The sequence below is a fragment of the Rhinolophus sinicus genome, chromosome 9 (genome assembly GCF_057876585.1).
Source record: "Rhinolophus sinicus isolate RSI-liver-muscle chromosome 9, RSI-T2T, whole genome shotgun sequence".
NCBI classification, from domain to species: Eukaryota; Metazoa; Chordata; class Mammalia; order Chiroptera; family Rhinolophidae; genus Rhinolophus; species Rhinolophus sinicus.
The window spans coordinates 28,372,906-28,387,969 of NC_142509.1; the positions used below are offsets into that span (position 1 = coordinate 28,372,906).

General features: G+C 44.9%; 1 protein-coding gene across 18 annotated transcripts in view; it reads left to right on the forward strand.

The window, feature by feature from the left end:
- Nucleotides 1-15,064, forward strand: part of CIT (citron rho-interacting serine/threonine kinase) — a 154,027-nt gene that overhangs the window by 127,593 nt on the left and 11,370 nt on the right. For 6 of the 18 annotated variants that reach the window (XM_019753968.3, XM_074321905.2, XM_074321906.2 and 3 more), the window contains 15 exons: nt 405-545; nt 971-1,078; nt 2,824-2,986; nt 3,257-3,421; nt 6,237-6,374; nt 6,924-7,104; nt 7,797-7,888; nt 8,401-8,505; nt 8,741-8,910; nt 9,675-9,719; nt 10,162-10,242; nt 10,401-10,536; nt 11,979-12,118; nt 13,183-13,275; nt 14,843-14,951. In XM_019753968.3, coding sequence (XP_019609527.2) covers nt 405-545; nt 971-1,078; nt 2,824-2,986; nt 3,257-3,421; nt 6,237-6,374; nt 6,924-7,104; nt 7,797-7,888; nt 8,401-8,505; nt 8,741-8,910; nt 9,675-9,719; nt 10,162-10,242; nt 10,401-10,536; nt 11,979-12,118; nt 13,183-13,275; nt 14,843-14,951 — 1,867 coding nt within the window. The remainder of the gene's footprint in view (nt 1-404; nt 546-970; nt 1,079-2,823; nt 2,987-3,256; nt 3,422-6,236; nt 6,375-6,923; nt 7,105-7,796; nt 7,889-8,400; nt 8,506-8,740; nt 8,911-9,674; nt 9,720-10,161; nt 10,243-10,400; nt 10,537-11,978; nt 12,119-13,182; nt 13,276-14,842; nt 14,952-15,064) is intronic. The other 12 variants (XM_074321908.2, XM_074321910.2, XM_088800975.1 and 9 more) reach the window with 3 other exon arrangements.

The following is a 15,064-nucleotide window of genomic DNA, read 5'->3' on the forward strand; positions in this document are numbered from 1 at the left end:
AACTGAAATCCAAAAAATGAAAAATAAGGACAAATTGGAACTTAGTTGTCAAGGTACTAAGTCGCACTGCCTTAGATGTCGATGTGGATAGCTCAGACTCTAAAGTACCAACGTACCCTTAATTGCAATTCTGACTGGGAAGGCAGACCCCCCAGCGTGGACCTCCTGGTATGGAGGGCATCCTGTGACTTGCTGGCCATCAGCGATTTCTGTGCAAATTCTTTGAAACCGTGCATACATCATTTTGGACTAGAAGACAATTGGTAATTCTGGAATGAGATGATTTCAGAAGCTGGACTTTTGGTGCCAGGCCTGAAATTAGTTTGGTAATAGGAACAGTATGGGAACGAGTCGTGTTATGAGTGGTACGGACGGAGCCTTTCTCTGGCCTTTCTTCCCACCAGCAAGCCAAGTTACAGCAGCAGATGGACCTGCAGAAGAGTCATATTTTCCGTCTGACTCAAGGGCTGCAAGAAGCTCTAGATCGGGCTGATCTGCTGAAGACAGAAAGGAGCGATCTGGAATATCAGCTAGAAAACATTCAGGTGAGACCTGGCAAAGGGAATTTACTTAAAAATCGTCTGTGGAGGCCAAGCGTGATGGCTAAAAGCCATCTAGTGAGATGGCCAGGATCTTTATGTTGTGCGCTCTTGTGTATTTCCCCCAAATATTTCATTACGAAAATTTTCAAACATTTAGAGACGTTGGAAAATTTCTATTATGATTACCCCTTAGATTCTACTATTAACCACTTGCTATTTTTACTTTTTTACCTCCCTATCCATCCATCAATCCTTTTTTTTTTCTTTTTTTTTTCTATAAGATGAAGTAAAGAAATATTGAACCTGTGTGCTTGTGTTGAAGTTTCACGTGCTAGCATCCTAACAACTTTTTAATTTTCTTAAAGTACCAAATTTAAAAGCATACTTCTTTCTGGGTCTGAGGCTGTTTTTGTTTTCATGAATTTTAGGTTCTCTATTCTCATGAAAAGGTGAAAATGGAAGGTACTATTTCTCAACAAACCAAACTCATTGATTTTCTGCAAGCCAAAATGGACCAACCTGCTAAAAAGAAAAAGGTGGGTCAAAGTGTTGGGAAAGTGGGGAGTTGACATTTTTGTCATATCATTAAGATTCAGTGAATACCATGGTGATAGCCAATCCAAGGAACATCGAAGAAAACAAAATGTACATTTTCTTATTTGGGGGCTGAAAAATAGGTTTTGAGAGCATCAGAATAGCCCTTAAAGAGAGGGTATCATTATCAAGTATGTAACAAACTATGTTCATGGCCTTTAAAATTGTGCCTGTCTGTTAAGGGAGTGATTTTTCTTTTTCCTAAGCAGCTGGGGCAGGGGTGGTAGTAGAGAGAAAGGTTTATAGGCAGGTCACTACATAGGACTCCAGAGGGGTTCTCAGCTCCCCTGGATGGGACTCTAGAGAGATTACAGATCACGTGTATGAAACTCGGGAGAGATTACAAATCAAGTGTATGGAACTCTGGAGAGATTACAGATCACGTGTATTGGGCTCTAGAGAGATTACAGGCCATGTGTGAAGATTCTAGAGAGATTACAGGTCACATGTATGGGGCTCTAGAAAAGACTAGATATCATCTGGCCAGTCCTTTTGATTGGCTCACGAACAGACTAGGACCCAGAGAGTTGAAGTGATCTGCCTTAAGTGCCCGACTGGACACGTATACCCTCCACCGAGCACTGCTGCATCCACTGAAAGTTGTCATAGACAAATTAAAAACTGTGGCTAAAAACAAAATAAAAAACAAACGCCAAAAAAACCCGACATGAAGAAACAGCTATGGACAAGGTTTTATATATAGCTACACATGGGAAGATTTCTTTTAATAAGCCCAAAACACGCTTCCCTAAACCACAGAAGCCCTCCTACTGGGTTTAGCCAAGTGTTCTCAGTTTTAAAAGGTCTCTGAGGAGCTCCCAGTTTCCTTCCAAAGCCATTCCTGCACCAGAGTAGCAGTGGCAGCAGTTTTACAGGAAGGGCCTCTGATGACTTAGAATAATGAGGAGTGGACAGAAGTGGGTAGTTGGTGTCAGTGTTTGTTCCCAGCGCTGAAGGGGAGGAGAGCTACACTCGGAAGCAGCCACCTCCTAAGTGGTCGCTGCCGGGGAGGAGTGTCTTGCATGCTGTGTGACTGTCTGTGCTGGTTATGCTCATGATATTTAATCTTTTTTATTTTAGCAGTGGACTGTTATCGGATTATGTCACTTGATGTAGTTAGGGTGTTTCCATTGTGGTTTTTTTTGTTACTTTTTTTCAGTCGCATTATTCTGTTTTCCTTTTTTTCTTCCACGTACATTCCACGTTCCATTTGCATTTTTTTGAAGTCCCTTGTTTTGACATCATTTTAGCAAACTCCGTGTTTTGTTTTGTTTTTAAACACTCTTCTCTGTGTCTTGTAACCAAGCATCATGAGACAAATTCAAGGCAAGAGTGATTTCTGAACCATCTCTCCTGACTCCCTCCTCCACTTCCATTTTATGAGGGTAAAGAATCGGGAAGTGGATTCCTTCTTGGGAATGATCAAGGAAGAGGTGGTGGCAATTCAAGCATCTTTAACCCTCTTGGTGAAAACTTCCGCACCCCTATTTTTTTTTTCCAGCCGGCTGGAATGGGCTGGGACTCAGTCTCCCCCCTTTCCCCCCTTCATATGCCATTTTCACTAAATCCGCTTACAGTGAGTATGTTCCTGGCTTTCGTGGTGTGCCCCTCCCGAGTCAGAGTCCCTTTAGCTAGTTTAAAGTGCCAGTTTCCAGGAGTTAGGAGATATCTCTGTTTCCATTGCTAGGGTTTATTTAGTCGACGGAAAGAGGACCCTGCTTTGCCCACACAGGTTCCTCTGCAGTACAATGAGCTGAAGGTGGCTCTGGAGAAGGAGAAAGCTCGCTGTGCAGAGCTAGAGGAAGCCCTTCAGAAGACCCGCATCGAGCTCCGGTCCGCCCGGGAGGAAGGTAGGGAGGCTCTCTATGCAAAGTGCTGTGAAAAGGCGGAGGACCGATCTCAAGGAGATTGTCCGGGATTCGTTCAGCATCAGTATTTATGGCCCATAAGCTTTCAGTCCGCACATCCCAAGTCTGAAACATTCACGGCATCCTTGGTGTGGCCGACTTGGTACAAGCCGTGTCTTTTTGGTTTGGGGTCCTTGAAAAGATAGCCCAGTCCGCTGGGCTTGGGCCTCTAGATGGCCCGGCTAATCGAAAGGCATTGAACTGTCTCCCCAGCTGCTCACCGGAAAGCGGCAGACCACCCTCACCCATCTACTCCAGCCACTGCGAGGCAGCAGATTGCCATGTCTGCCATCGTGCGGTCGCCTGAGCACCAGCCCAGTGCCATGAGCCTGCTCGCCCCGCCATCCAGCCGCAGAAAGGAGTCTTCAACACCAGAGGGTACGTTCCCAAGCAGCCATCTGGGTTTTGTCAACAATTTTTTTTTTTTGGTCAACATTTTTTCCCCCCCATCGACTAAGAAACGCAAACATATGGTAAAAATGATAAGTAATAATATTTAGGGATAAAGACTGAGCAGGAAGTCTTCTCCCATCCCCCCCAATCCTAGTTCCCTTACCCAGAATCAGCCATTGTATTCTTCCAGCAATAGTTCATGCATGGAATTGCATGTCTATATTATCCATATATCTTATATAATTACATTTAAAGAGTATAAGAAAATAAGCATATTTTTCTCAGCCCTTTGTTCTCTTGTAAATATCATAGCACACTATGCTACACAGTGCAAAACACCTTTCTTCTTTCAGTTAGAATGTCATCTTAGGCCGCTTCATATTCACACACGTGGGTGGACCTCATCCTTTTAAAGGGCTGCATAGTATTCCACAGTGTGGGTATACGATTCACCTATGAAGTCGGACCCCTATTGATGGACATTTAGGTTATTTCCAATTGTTTGTTACCATACACACCCACGTCTCGCCCCTCTATGGGCATTTTGGTTGTAGGATACGTTCTTAAGAACTAAATCGTTGGGTTTAAAGGTTATGTGCAGTTTGAGTGTTGATAGTTTCTGCCAATTTATTAGGTTGGTGCAAAAGTAATTGCGGTGTTTGCAATTTTTATAACCTTTTAAACCGCAATTACTTTTGCACCAACCTAATATATTCCTACTAACAGTGTAAGGAGTTTTCTTTGTGGTCTCAAAAGTACTCTGATCGCCTAGAGATGAAAAGGACATCGAGGCCAAGGAAGGTGGTTTGGAAAGTCTTAGGCCGAATGGAGTAGAGCTGTCATTTAGCGTCATGGTATCACCATCAAACCTACTTTAGGTGTAAATCTGGATAGCATTTTGTTGTTGTTTTTCTTTAATGGTGATGTCATCATGTTTCCTGTGTTTATATAACCCTGCATCAAAGAGCTTTTCTCTTAAAGACATCAAAATGGTGATGGTAACACAGGAAAGAGTGGTTTCTGGCCCTGGCATCCATTGACACAGCTGCATAGTGATCACTGAGTAGTGGTCACCTGAGTAGTTTGGTGACACTAAGCACCTCCTTTGGGTGTGTCGCACGCGAGCAGTTTCAAAGTGCGTGCATGTTATTTATTCCTTCCAATTTCGTGACGGAGGGGGATGGCGTTATATGGAGAACACAATTTGGATTCAGAAATTTGGAGCCTGAGCTTTTCTCTCCATTGAAAGCTGCCTTTAATTAGTTCAAGGTTATTATTGAGAAGGGGCCTATTCAATGAAAAAAAAAAAATCAATCTGAATTTTAACAGACAGGAATATTAACATAAGAATCGGTGTTTTGAAGATTAAAAGTTGGGTTTTTCACAAAAGGAGGTTATTCATGAAAGGACGACATAAAGGGAGAATTCTTCAGTCAGTTTCTATATTTAATAATTAGAAATTCTGTAATTCATAATAGTGATTTTTAAACTGGATTCTGAGATGCTCTAGATACATGATTTCATCTGGAACACAAAGTGCTCATGACTAAAATATTTACAGTCATTTGACTTAAAAGCATATGTTTCTTTGTAAAAGCCCACAAACATCTATACTATCACATCGTCAATCTCCTACTGGTAATGTTCTTTAAAGAACCCTAATTCCTAATGACCAGGTAGTGGAGATTTTAAGTTCATTCATATAAATCTAGCTGCATCTGTTAGTGTTAATAGTTTCCCAAGCAGTAATTAACCTGGTCTAGTAGTTGAACAACTTTATTGAGAGAAATTCACATACCACACTATCTCCTTATTTGAAATGTACAATTCAGTGTTTTTTTTTGTTACATTTACCAGGTTGTACAAACGTCACATTCTAATTTTTGAACATTTTTTTGGCCCCACCCTTTTTCACCCCAAAATATTCTATCCCCATAAGCAGTCACTTCCCATTTCCCCTTCTTTCCAGTCTCTGGGAATCACACTTCTGCTTTGTATCTCTATGGATTTGCTATTCTGGACATTTCATAAAAATGGATTCGTACCACATGTGGCCTTTTGTGTCTGGCTTTTTTCACTGAGCATAATTTTTTTGAGGTTCACCCATGTTGTAGCGTATATTAGCACTTCCTTTTTCATGGCTGGATAAATATTCTATTGTATGAATAGTTCATCTTGTTTATCAATTAATCCATTGATGGATATTTGGGTTGTTTCCGTTTTTTTGGCAATCATAAATAGTGCTGCTATGAACATTTGTGTCCAGATTTTTGTGGCTACATATGTTTTTAGTTCTCTTGGGCATATACCTATGAGTGGAATTTCTGGATCATATGGTAATCCTGTTTAACTTTTCTGGGAACTTTCGGACTGGGTTCCAAAGTGGCTATGCTGTTTTACATTCCCACCAACCATGTATGAGGGTTCCAGTTTCCCCACATCCTCACCAACACTTATTTTCAATATTTTTAATTCTAGACTTCCTAGGGAGCGTGAACTGGTATCTCATTTTGGTTTTGATTTGTGTTTCCCTGATGACTAATGAAATTGATCATCTTTTCATTTGCTTGTGGGTCATTTGTTTATCTTCTTTGGAGAGATGCCTATTCAAATCCTTTGCTCATTTTTAAATTGGGTTACTTGTCTTTTTATTATTGAATTTGTAAGGGTTCTTTATATAGTCCCATGTCAGAGATCTGATTTGCAAGTTGTTGTTTTTCCCCGTTCTGTGGGTTGTCGTTTCACTTTCTTGATGGTATAATTTGCAGCACTCTAATGAGCTTTAAACATTTTCCTCCAGAATTCAGTCGGCGTCTTAAGGAACGCATGCACCACAATATTCCTCACCGATTTAACGTAGGACTGAACATGCGAGCCACCAAGTGTGCTGTGTGTCTAGATACTGTGCACTTTGGACGCCAGGCATCCAAATGTCTCGGTAAGAGCAGCGGCTGTGCGTTCGTCATGGGCACCTGTGTGTCTCCATCTAAAGAAGTCTATCCAGTGGAGGTGGTTTTTTTTTCCGTTTTAAATTCCTTCTCATGCAGTGCATTCATTTGCAAGCTTTTAGTTTCAGTGGGAGGATGCTATTTTTCTCCCGTGAAAAGAGTGAGTTTATACCTGTTTTCAGCTCATGTCTCCAACTCCCTGTGCAAAATGCCTTGGGCTTTGTTAATTTCCAGCCTTCTTTTCACCCACCTGGTCTCACCCTACCTTTAGGCTGTGTGCCTGCTCCAACTGAAACGTGCAAATGTATCCTTTACACACACCTGTTTGTGACAGCCTGGGAGAAACCAGGAAAATGGGGCTGAGAACACTTGGCTCTCTCATTTCCTCTCTCTGTAGGAGCCTGGCTCCTGGGCAAGTTAGGTGTTACGTGGATGACAGGGCCAAGCTGACTGAGCCGGCAGGGGGTTGGCTGCTGGAGGAAGGAAATGGTCCAGGATCCACCAGGCAGCTTTTCAGGTTGTTCATTGCTTTGCCCTAGAATGTCAGGTGATGTGTCATCCAAAGTGCTCCACGTGCTTGCCAGCTACCTGTGGCCTGCCCGCCGAATATGCCATGCACTTCACTGAGGCCTTCTGCCGTGACAAAATGAACTCCCCAGGTCTCCAGACCAAGGAGCCCAGCAGCAGCTTGCACCTGGAAGGGTGGATGAAGGTGCCCAGGTATCACTGCAGGGTGGCTCGGGCTGGGGCGGGTACTGGTGAAGAGTGGCAGAACATGCTACCCCAAAAGAGGCCGCTCTGGGATAGAGATTATTTTGAGCTAAAGGCACTTGAGAAAACAGCAGGCACGAGACGGACACTGTGACCTCCCTTTCTCTTCCTGAAAGGAGGACATGAAACTGCCACGTCAAAACTGCCCTTCCACATCCCAGGGGAAAAGACACCTTTTAGTCACCAGAGGCGGGGAGTCCAGGCCAGCCTAGAGAAATCTGCAGACAGGCCCTGTTAAAGTAACCCCATGTTTCTATAGCCCCCCTGTGCATTTCAGTCACTGGTTCACAGTGATGACTCGGTTCGACCGAGTAGACGAGCTTTTGGGCCTATCTGCTTTGGGGACCTCTGTTCTCTTATGGAAATGCCCACGTACATGTAAAACACAATGTGTATGCCTGTTTCCTGCTCATCTGTCTGATGTCAGTTGAATTCCTAGGCCAGCCATAGAACCTAGAGGGGTGGAAGGAAGTTTTTCATTCCTGACACGGGCATGGAAGGCCACAAGCCATTCCCATCCCTGGTGTTTTCTAGGGAATTCTAGGGAAGTCTTGTCTAGGATTTCCTCCCCACCCCCGCCCCCTTCCTCCCACCCGATTCTTCCAAGTTCAAACATTTCTCCTCCATCTCTATTTTCCCAGGAATAACAAACGAGGACAGCAAGGCTGGGACCGGAAGTACATTGTCCTGGAGGGATCGAAAGTCCTCATTTATGACAATGAAGCCAGAGAAGGTAAATTAGTGGTTCAGGGGGAATTTCATTGCACGCGGTTGACCCAGGTCTCCCCAGTCTCGGCGTGAAGGCTTTATTTTTCGGACTGCGTTGCAAGCCTTCTGCGATGTTCCATTTTTGAAAATTAAAAACCAAATGACTTCGCTAAAGGTTATTGGTACGATACTCACGTCTATAGGTCTCCCCTCTGAAGACCCTGCAGGGTGCTGCCCCGAAGATTCTACCTGCTAATACACCTTCCGAGAACTTCTGCCTCAGTCAACTAACCCATAAATCCGCATCGTCATCAGAAATTTGACTGTGCTACTCATCTGACACACATTATTTTTTTTTTATCTTCCCTCTCTGCCTTCTCTGCACACCCTTTCCTCCTTTGTTCTCGTGTGCCTGCCTGTCTTTCCACGCATACTGTCTCTCTCGCCCCTCCCCCTCTTTCTCTTCTCCTCTCTTCTCCCCCTTGTTCTTGTTCCTGTTCTTTGGTTTTTCTTTCTGCCCTTCCTGTTTGCACCAAGCTGGACAGAGGCCGGTGGAAGAATTTGAGCTGTGCCTTCCCGACGGGGACGTATCTATTCATGGCGCCGTTGGTGCTTCTGAACTTGCAAATACAGCCAAAGCAGGTGAGGAGACGTGGGGGAGCCCCACCCCGGAGGTGGGCTTGAGCTTGATACATCAGCATGGGCAGGAGGGGGGCCACATGGGCAACTGGCCTGCAGAGCAGGCCCACCCATCTCAAGTCCCCTGTCTTCGCCGTACCTGGGACTTGGCACAATCTCTGCTATTTCAGGGCCCTCCGTCCCAGCGGGAGTGGGGGAAATCCACACCCAACCCTGTGTTCTCTGTCGAATCTCCTAGATGTTCCATACATACTGAAGATGGAATCTCACCCCCACACCACCTGCTGGCCTGGGAGAACCCTCTACTTGCTAGCTCCCAGCTTCCCCGACAAACAGCGCTGGGTCACCGCCTTAGAATCAGTTGTCGCAGGTGGGAGAGTTTCTAGGGAAAAAGCAGAAGCCGATGCTGTGAGTATGAAAACGGGCACTGGAGCTTGTCTTTGCAAAGTGGGCTGACCTGGTGGGAGTCCTGCTGGCTGCCATGATGTCCCTTGGCCTCCTTCTCTGGAGGGTGACAGCTGGAGACTGGCATGCCCTGGAGTTTTGTGGTGATAGAGAGACAGGCTCTGAGGCGGCGTGTCTGGCATCACAGGTGCTCCCGCCACAGCCCTTTAGAATGGGGGAGTCAGCACCGTCAGCCAACTCGTGGGGTGCCAGAGACCTTCACGATAGCAACACAGCAGCTCGTGTGCTTAGAAGGAAATCCTCTCTCGTTTACTCTGATAAGTTTATTCGGTTTAACGGCTTAAGTTACAAGCACTTTGGTCATGATGCAGCACAAAAGGCTGCTGCCAGCCATGCCTACCTCAGGGAGGCCTTTCATAACCTTCTCACTTGCTGCCACACGATTTGCTCTTCCGTAGGCTGGTTTGAAATCCTACTCATCCTCAAGATGTTAGAAACGTAGGTGTGCTTTGATTGGCAGCACTCCTCCTGGAACGGTCCAGGATAGAAACAGGGCTCTTTGCTCATTGGCCTTTTCTGCACCAAAGACCCAACAGCTCTTTTCAAACACTCAGCTCCTAATAAACACTTTGTTAGGATTGGAAAATCGTTAACCAGGAGCCTCCTGATAAGGAGCTCTGCTCACTGGGTAGATTTGTTTTAATGACCTGTTCGTTGTTACACGTGTAAACCTTTTATTGAAATCCACATTAATATGTGTGCAATAGGGCCGTGACTGTATTTCCTACGAGCTTCTGCCTGCGTGGGTTCAGGTAAAGAGATTCAGAAGCTTGTTGGTTTGCTGCTGACGCTCTGCTTTGTATTGTGGCTGCAGCCTGCAGGGGAAGGAGCCGTCCATGTGGCTTATTAACCCTTTGCAGGTGACACCTCTTTAGCTTCAGCTGACCTCCTGCCCAAGAATCTCTCTACGTCTACTACACATTTATTTCTACATCCAAGCGGAGTTATAACTCTGATGCTTCATTAACAACCACCCCAGAAGTAGCAATAAGATTCACGTCTTGCCTTTTGAGTTCAGATCAAAAGATGAGCAGATGTGCGGTTTCTGAGCTTTTTTCAGGAGAAACTTCGCGTTCTTCCGGGTGTTAAACTTCTCTCCATTCTTGCTTTTGTCTCTCTGGCTGGGTAGTCATGAATAGTTCAAGCTCACCATGTCCTCTTTTTCTTTCTCCTTTTTCTTTCACATGTGAAAAGAAATTGCTTGGAAACTCCCTGCTGAAACTGGAAGGTGATGACCGTCTAGACATGAACTGCACACTGCCCTTCAGCGACCAGGTAATGACCTATTTTGGTCACTGTCAGCTGGCGTCTGGCAACAGCCACACGCAGTCAAGAAAGAAAGGGCTGTGTCGGCTTTGTTGCCCTTACCATTTGGGGTTGTGATGGTGACGAGATGATGCTTATGTTCTACCTCTGGACTTCTGCCCTCGCAGGTGGTGCTGGTGGGCACCGAGGAAGGGCTCTATGCACTGAATGTCTTGAAAAACTCCCTCACCCACGTCCCAGGCATTGGAGCAGTCTTCCAAATTTATATCATCAAGGACCTGGAGAAGCTACTCATGATAGCAGGTGGGAGGCCCAGGCCGTGGCACTGTTTCTTCACTTGTAAGGACAACTGTTTGAAAGGCGAAGGGCATGCTTGTGAAATGCGGGGGCTGGCCCTCCTGTTGGCAGGCTGGACCAGAGGCAGCTCTTTTCTCTGAGTCCCTGTGCCTGCCCAAGCCGATGGCTCTCTTTGTTCAGAGTCCCGTTTCCTTGGGGTCCAGGATAGCACAGGCTGACAGCCCCAAGGAACATCTCACCATTGTGCCACGTGAAGACCCTTTGTCCTCATCACGTGAATCCCACCGTGAGCCATGACCTTCTGAGAGCTTGCCTGCCCTGTTGTACGTTGTCTCTAGTTTCTCTTTGACCTCTCAGAGACCCTTCTAGATGCACATGTTCATGTTTGGCCACATTTTTTCTCTCCCCCCCACCCCTGCAGAGATGTGCCCACACTATCACTGTTTTTGAACCGAGAGTCAGTTGCAGCTGTGACCCCAAGTTCTTCAGTGTATCACTTCAGAACAAGGGCATTATTCTCTTGCGTAATCATGGCAAAATTCTTTTTCTCTCTCTTTATTTGCGGTACTATTTTTTTTTTAAAGGGAAAAACAGTAGTTGATTGGCTCAACATTTGAAACGTCCATAGTTAGGTCTTGTTTTAGGCACAACTGGATGGATTCAGGGCCTGAAGTAATAGGGTCAGCACCTGGCTTTTCTTGCACTCTCAGCTCTTCTCTGCTCGCCTGCTTTGTTTGTTTCTTTCTTCTTGTTTGCTTTCCTTCCTTTGCTTCCTTTCCTGCCTGCCTCCTTTCTTTCTTCTTTAGAGCAATTTTAGGTTCACAGCAAAACTAAACAGAAAGTACAGAGATTTCCCATTAGACCCCTTCCCCCACACACGTAGAGCTTCCCCCCACGATCAACATCCCCACTGGAGCGGGACATTTGTTACAACTGATGAACCTTCATTAATTGATGTGTCATTGTCACAGAAACTCCATAGTTTTCGTTAGGGTTTGCTCTTGGTGTTGTCTATTCTGTGGGATTGGACAGATAGGCAATGGCACGTACCCTCTATTATAGCTTCATACGGCATAGTTTCACATGGTACAGTTTTGAATCCAGGGAGTTTAACCCTTGCTGTAGCACAACTATATAAAAGGTCCCCTCATGGTTCCTAGCACATTCTTTTTTTACTTTGGTGGGGAACATGTTTGAAAGTACAGTTCATGTTCTCCAATTTCATGTCTGCAGAATTTTTTTTCTCCCAGAATTTTGACTAAGACACCAAATGCTTTCATTTTAGATCTAAAACTTGGGCCTAAACGGTGCTTATAGGAATCTGTGGAAAACGTAGTCCACCCGTGTGGCTTTGCTGGCTTTTATTTGTGAATAGAATTAGAACTGCCATCCCGTGACTTTGCTTAACGGCCTCCCACTGACCAAGAAGCTGTTCATTTTCTCCTTAGGAGAAGAGCGGGCTCTGTGTCTTGTTGACGTGAAGAAAGTAAAGCAGTCCCTGGCACAGTCTCACCTTCCTGCCCAGCCGGACATCTCGCCCAACATTTTTGAAGCTGTCAAGGGCTGCCACTTGTTTGCTGCTGGCAAGGTAAGCTCTCTCAGAGCCTCAGCTGGCGGAATGTTTAGCTCATTAATTTTCAGGTCTTTTTTTTCTCTCTAATACAAACATTTTAGGGCTATACATTTTCCTCTAACTACGATTTTAGTTGCACTCTGTAAATTTTTATTTATTCCACGTATTTTAAAATTTCTTATGAATTTTTTTCTGTGAATAATGGGTTACTTAGAAATGTGCATTTCAGTTTCTAAAAACCAGTTTTAAAAAAATTGTAAGTTGATTTCATGATAATGTTTGAAATATAAAAAAAAGGTATGGAGTATATATGTCAGTTATAAAATTTTAACAAATAATATAAACATCCACAAACTCACTACCCAACCCGAGAGATAGAACGTTACCAACAACGGGCATTTTCCTGTGTGTTCCTCCCCTATCACATCCCATCTCCCTCTACCCACCCTGCCAACTGCTTACCTTCACCTCAGGACTGATTTGAGCAATAAGATTTTCACCCTTAGTGAAATGACAAAGATCTAGTTGTACAAGGTGAAGTCAGAAGGACTCAACTGTTCTAGAAAGAAAGTTTTGATGTAGAACTCTATACACAGATCTTAGTTAAGAACTTTTCTCTTTGGACCAAAACCTCCTCTAAATTCTTATAGCAATTTCTACTGCCTTTCCCCTCCCTGAGGGTAAGATGGTCAAAAGAATCTATCTCCAGCAAAGGATACATACGCAGAAAATGTGTCTGTGAGCAGGTGGATTTCCTGAGCCTTTCTCTGCATCTCTGTTAAGTCAGTGGTTCTTGACCAGGGGTGATTCTGCCCCCCAGGGACATTGGGCAATGTCTGGAGACATTTTTGGTTGTCATAACTGGCCATTATTGGCATCTAATAGGTAGAGCCCAGGGTTGCTGCTAAACATCCTGTAATGCACGGAACAGCAGCTCATCATAATCAGTTATTTGGTCCAAAGGGTCCGTAGTGCCAAGGTTGAAACAGCCGGCTCTAAATTGATGCTCTTTTCCTATTTTTCTTACGGGTCAGTATATACACCAGTGACATGCTTCTTTTTCCCCAATTGCTTTTCAGATCGAGAACGGGCTCTGCATCTGTGCAGCCATGCCCAACAAAGTCGTCATTCTCCGTTACAACGAAAACCTCAGCAAATACTGCATTCGGAAAGTAAGTCCAAGGCCCCGCCTGTCCTGCTCTCCCTGCGAGCTGGGGTGGGAAGTGTGCTGCCTCAGGGGACAGCGTGTGTCTGGTCCCTTCACCGTACAGTCCTTCAGCCTGGGTGACCTCGTTATATTATATATAGAGACGCCTTCCTTCCTGGAGGAAGCTCCAGAGCCACTGATAGCTACAGTTTCTCCCTCTCCCTTTCCTTCTCCTGTTTGTGAGCTGCCTCTCCAGCCAGCCTAGTGAACCCAGCCTTTTGTTAAGGCAGAAAGGACGCTGGCTGATGGAGGAGACGCTTCTTTTGAACCAGGAGGAAAAGGAAAGAGATCTCTCTGAGAAGCTGTCAGTCCCTGGTGGCACTTACCAGAATCTTTCTCAGATCCTAAAAGTTTCTATTAATAAGCTTTGGAAAAGCCAGTGTTTCAGTATGTAATTAGGGAGCTGATTCTCCTCAGAGCTGAGTGAGTTGTGAAGATGATTGCAGTGTGGACAAGCTACACATTAGCTCCTTATTTTTGTATTGCTTCTGGAGAAGGCTGTCTGTTGTCTCTAGCCAAAGAATGTTCCACCCATCATAAACCTGGTTCATTTCAGAAGCTTTCATGATTAGTCTCAAAAGTAAAACGAGGGATGAATATATAAGGGTCATTACCTGTTAGAGAAACTGTCTTATCCTGGATGGGCTATTGTCAGTTTACTTTGTGTTTTTATTGAGCACCTACTGGTGCCAGCCACTGAGCTGCCTACTTTACACTTTTCACAACAGTTCAGAGAAGCAAGGGTGGCAATCCCCAATTTCAGGTAAGACAGTTGAGGCTGGCTGAGATCCCAAGTTACAAAGTTGAGACCAAAACTAACGTGCGATTTTCCCCTACCATTTCATTATGCCATGCTACCGAAATGTTTCTTCATACTTAGTAGGTAATCCAATAAGTATTCAGTGGTTATGATAATGCCGATTAGAATTTGAACTGTTAGCTTCAGTGGAATTCTCATAAATCATTGCTTCTTTCTAATCCCTAGCCACTAGTTTGAATAAGCCTGTCTAGGTTTTTGAAGCCATTAAGATTGGCTGAAAGCACGTGGAAGAAACTAGGAAGCAGATGAGTCAGATCGATGACAACAATGGTGATGGTAATAATTACATAGGTAATAGAGGTTCAAAATAGAAATGTAGAAGCTGGAAAACAGAAGGAAACTAAAGCCACTCCCTCCAGCCACCGCTGTTAATAGTTGGTGTATTTTTCCAGGCATTTTCCTCTGATAAGAATGTTGTCTTTTTAAAGCTCTTTTTTTCAGTGCTACCTTTTCGTTGACATGCTGTTTGTGACCCTTTTCTGGCTACAGTTTGACCTTATTTTCTTAGTCTGGCGTCACAAAGACCCAAAGGTAGCAAAGGGTTCATCCCTCCTCATTGGACATAAGGAAATTGAATGTGCTTTGTGTGACCGACCCCTTGAACAAGTCCAGTGGTGACTGTCCACGAGGCTCAGTTAGATACCCAAGGCAGAAACGTGGCCGCCCTGTGTCAACAGTCACAATCTCCTCTTCTGCCCTCTGTCTGTCTCAGGAGATAGAGACCTCAGAGCCCTGCAGCTGCATCCACTTCACCAACTACAGTATCCTCATCGGAACCAATAAATTCTACGAAATTGACATGAAGCAGTACACGCTTGAGGGTAGGGCCCGCGTGCTCCCCAGCCCACGCGTGCTCCCAGCCCACGCGTGCTCCCAGCCCACGCGTGCTCCCCAACCCATGCGTGCTCCCCAACCCACGCGTGCTCCCAGCCCA